The sequence below is a fragment of the Dipteris shenzhenensis genome, chromosome 10 (genome assembly GCF_047967505.1).
Source record: "Dipteris shenzhenensis isolate YYH24624 ecotype China chromosome 10, Dip_SZ_1.0, whole genome shotgun sequence".
NCBI lineage: Eukaryota > Viridiplantae > Streptophyta > Polypodiopsida > Gleicheniales > Dipteridaceae > Dipteris > Dipteris shenzhenensis.
Window position 1 is genome coordinate 39,636,727 of NC_141605.1, and position 4,520 is coordinate 39,641,246.

Sequence of the window (4,520 nt, forward strand, 5' to 3'; positions counted from 1 at the left end):
ACGTGGAGGTTCAAACCCAAACAAAGAAAATATGCAAGTAGACACCACTATAGAAAACTATTGTGTACAAGCATGAGTCGAGTGAGGAGGGAGTTTTAATGATTATACACTCCTCAAAGCAAACAATTGACTGAGGCAGCTACACAAGCTGGAGCCTCATCAAATTCATTACAACTACAAGTTTTGAACCCTTTGACTACTCGTCTAGCTAACTAGTGGAGCAAAATATTTGGCATGACCAGTGAGAACAACTCAAACACAATAAGCCCTTGCTATAAACACACAAATTTCTTGTATATGGAAGAGAGACGGAAATCGTAAGAGGATGAACGTTCACAGTAGGCTCCTAAAATGATATTCCCAACATGTGTTTAGTATAGCTTGGTTTTGTCACTTTAAAATCATGCATTCTCAAGCACGAATTACTATCGAATAGAAAAGAACAAGTGAATGAAGCCACCTTCAGATTACGGGAGGACCGACGAAAGTGACTACCATCGAATAACGCTGGCCTTCATATCACAGAGGACTAAGAAAATGAACAGAGGGAAAACAGAGGCCAAGTAGAAGACGGCCTATTGCAACTCAACAAAAGAAATCCAAGAGACCTCCAGAATTGAGCGAACACAAAAAACACGGGTTTCCTCAAGTCAAAGTGCATGCATATGGCTACAAATGCATCTCCATTTGCCAACGTAGATATGAGCGCAAATAATACTTGTGAAGCAAAGCGAATTCATTATATGCAAAATAGCTTCAATCCCATGAGGCAAATTTGGAATATTTTCCATTCATTGACCTACATATAATTTTGCAAACATGGGGGTGGAAGGAGATTCCAATACCTTAGGGTAGGCTTTGGCAAGACCTGCGATCAATAACGACCATGTAAGCTTGAAAAGTGTAAAAAGAAAGAATAAGAAACAATATTGCAAAGGCAACAAAAGAAGAAAAGGCAGCTTCCTCCTACAAACCTCTCACAAATGCACAACTATCTATATCCATGTAGTCAGTGGAACCAGCCATTGCACCAATTCGATATACGAAGAAACAAAGCACAGAAATTGCTACACAGTAGTTTGACCATGTGCCCTTAAATAGAAGGAAGCCATAATTTCCCGCACCCAAGAACTTTGTGATAGGGACTACAACAAAATTGTTTCCATCTTCATGATCGATAGATTTTTTGCAATTAAATCATGATCGAAAAAGATCCCTCCCTTGAATATAGAGAATATGCAGGATCCTATCACTAAAAGCAGCAGACCATGAAGGAAAGCGTTCCATTGCACACAGAGAAACCCCGCATCGCACACAGAGGATGCCAACAAAAATTAAAGAACTCAAAAAACCCTGAATCATCGCATGCAGATGACGCCAATGAGCATAGGAAAAGCCTTAAAGTGCACATGCATAACTCCTGCACACCAACACAAAGAACACACGTGGACCAATTGAAATTTGAGCACACCAATAATCTAGAAAATCAACATTTTTTGGTTTGCCAAAAAGCAGTCGTTGCTTAGGCTACCCCCCAAGGCAGGCCAAAAAGGATGATGCAACGAAGCTACAACTTTAGCTATTGTATTGAATCAGATGCTTGAATGCTCTAAAAGCCATCTTTTTTGCTATTTTCCATCTGAATACGTAGACATTTTGAAAGTTAAGAGCATTGAAATTGTATTCTATAGCCCTCATTGCATTTTTGTTGTAATCCAAAGTCCTCTCAAGCCAACTCAAGTAGCTCAACTGAGAAAGCTAGCCAATGGTAAGTCAATAAAATCCCTTTGACTCCTTTGTATGGACTAAGCAATGTATAATTTGATAGTAAAATCTTCACAAAGGGTTCATTAACATGCTTTTAGGGATTGCCTTACTGCCATTACACTACTACTTGCAGACCTATTTCTGGCGAACATATTTGTGCATTGAAATAGCTTTTATTTTATCTCCCATATGTTTGTATTTGCCATAGCAAAAGTAATGATGTGCCCTTATGAGTATATGTGATGGTATTTGCAAGGGTATTTGTGACGAGTATATGCAATGGTATAATTGATGGACCATTGACCATACCAATCGGTCACAATCTAATTATGTAAACAATTATGTAAACTAGCACGAGTGATCAACACAAGTGTAAGTAATTTAGTAAGGATTTACAAAATATATGTTTTATGAGAAAACCAAAAATTGGTTTACAAGAGGGAATTTCTAATTCAAAAATTTCTAGAACACAACTAGAGTGAAGCCGCAAAGAACTCGAGTTGAGCTCCAGTTCACTAATTTTTGAAAAATAAAAGAAACATGTGGATTATTACACAACTTTTCCTAAAAGCCCCCAAATCCGAATGTGTGCTTAAAGCATTGGGCTGTAGCGAGCTAGTCTAGTAAAGTTAAGTTGAGGCATGATAATTAGATCTTTTGGAAGATCGAAGGCTACAATTCTAACAAGTGGCTTAATGACAAACTACCGTTGAACAAACTTGGAATTGACGTAGGGAATGCACTTGGACACAATTGCAGCTACACCATCATCCATGGCCTCATACTCCCATTCAATCGTTGAGTAGTCCTCGTATAGCTCTTCTGCAGAGACATGGGTGCGCAGGCGGACTTATCAATCGTTAAGCCTTCCGATACGCTCACGATCGATCCCGCGTTTGTTCAACCACCTGAGCATCGCCCTTCCCACTCCCACGATTTTTACAAACACACCCATGATCGTATCCCTCTCATCGATCTCGCTCCCCTCCTCTCTTCCCCCCAAGATCAGAAGGTCATTCATACCTTAGCGAATGAGATTGGAACGGCTTGCGAGACGTGGGGTTTCTTCAAAGTCATCAATCATGGGATACCGCCCAGCCTTGTCACCAGGCTGAAGGAGGAAGCCGAAGCCTTCTTCGCGCTGCCTCTGGACGAGAAACGAAAGGTAAAGAGGACTGCGGATAATCCCTTGGGCTACAACGACAGTGAGCTTACCAAGAACGTGAGGGACTGGAAAGAGGTTTTTGATTTCGCAAGTCGAGGAGAGTTAGAACTCCCGGTGGATTTTGAAGGAGATAGAACAGAGACTCAAACTGTCGAAAATCAATGGCCTACAGGTCTGCCTAGTTTAAGGTGATTCTGTCTGCCCCTTTTTCCTGCACTTCCGTTCATGCAGTCACTTTATGGAATCTCACACAAAAGAATCAGGTCTAGAGTAAACCCGCCATCATATTTGGGCTTGCGAAAATCGAATTGATTTTTGCTGCAGGGATGCTTGTGAGCAATATACTGCTGCAGCTGAGAAACTTGCGTTTTACCTTCTTGAATTGATATCTGAAAGCCTTGGACTTCCACGATACTGTTTCCATGAGTACTTCAGCCCGGGCTCGAGCTTTGTGCGTTTGAACCATTACGCTGTTTGTCCTGCTCCTGGGCTAGCCTTGGGTGTTAACAGGCACAAGGACGCCGGAGGTCTGACCGTTCTTTTCCAAGACGAAGTTGGAGGGTTAGAGGTGAAAAGGAAAGATGGAGAATGGATTGGTGTAAAGCCTGATTCTGAAGCGCTTGTCATCAACGTGGGTGATATGATACAGGTTGAAACTTGGCTCCACACCCATATAGTACAGAAGGATCAGTCTTCAATTGTTGATTGACACACGTCGCTATTCTCCACCTTCGCATACAGTTCATGAGTTGTTCTGGTGTGCAGGATTCTGAATTGTCTGATGAACTGTTTTTGCAGGTATGGAGTAATGATAGGTATCAAAGCGCAGAACACAGAGTTGTGGTCAATGAGAACAAAGATAGGTACTCGTTCCCTCTGTTCCTGAATCCCACCCATTCTGTTGACCTTTCTCCGATTCCAGAACTGACGGATGAGCAGAACCCTCCTAAGTACAAACCAATCAACTGGGGAAGGTTTCGGAAGAGGAGGACGGACAGCAACTTCAAGAATTTAGGGGTTGAAAATCTTCAAATCTATCACTATGCAATCAACACATGAAGAATTTCAGAAGATGAGAAGGAGATCACTTCCAGAGTGCACTGGTTGAGAATGTTCAGATCTAGCACTATGCAGACGATGTGCACGTCTTTAGTATGTAATATATATGAGATGAAGGTAAAGTTGTTTATTCAATCTAGCGGTGTCCAACATTGCTATGAATATCCATTGCTACAATGGATGTGATCAACATTGGAGAGATATGTGTTTGCGAAATATTTATATATACCATCTTGGCCCTCGTGCACATTTCCTTTCAAAATTCAGAATCTGAAAGGCGAGTTCGTCAAGTACTTGTGCTTTTGCAAGCCAACCCCACAGTTCATGGGTTCCTCACCTACCTTGAATAGGAAGCTTGTCATTTATCACTTAGTGAAGCACTTACCAGGTGAACCACATTTGCTCATTGCATAAATTTAAATATAGCAAGTATGTCCTGACCAAGAAGCTTATCAAGCAATTGAAGTGTGGTGCACCACATTTGGCATAAATATCCACCAACAAGTAAGGATTCATGTGCATCAAAAAA

General features: G+C 41.2%; 1 protein-coding gene across 1 annotated transcript; it reads left to right on the forward strand.

Annotated features, from left to right (window-relative positions):
• Window positions 1-2,537: 2,537 nt before the first annotated feature.
• LOC147897807 (fe(II)/2-oxoglutarate-dependent dioxygenase 4-like) lies at window positions 2,538-4,225 on the forward strand. The gene is made up of 3 exons (XM_087380314.1): window positions 2,538-3,120; window positions 3,257-3,581; window positions 3,731-4,225. Exons 1-3 carry the CDS (start codon window positions 2,600-2,602, stop codon window positions 3,989-3,991), a joined length of 1,107 nt encoding a protein of 368 aa, XP_087236440.1. The 5' UTR covers window positions 2,538-2,599; the 3' UTR covers window positions 3,992-4,225.
• Window positions 4,226-4,520: the final 295 nt, after the last annotated feature.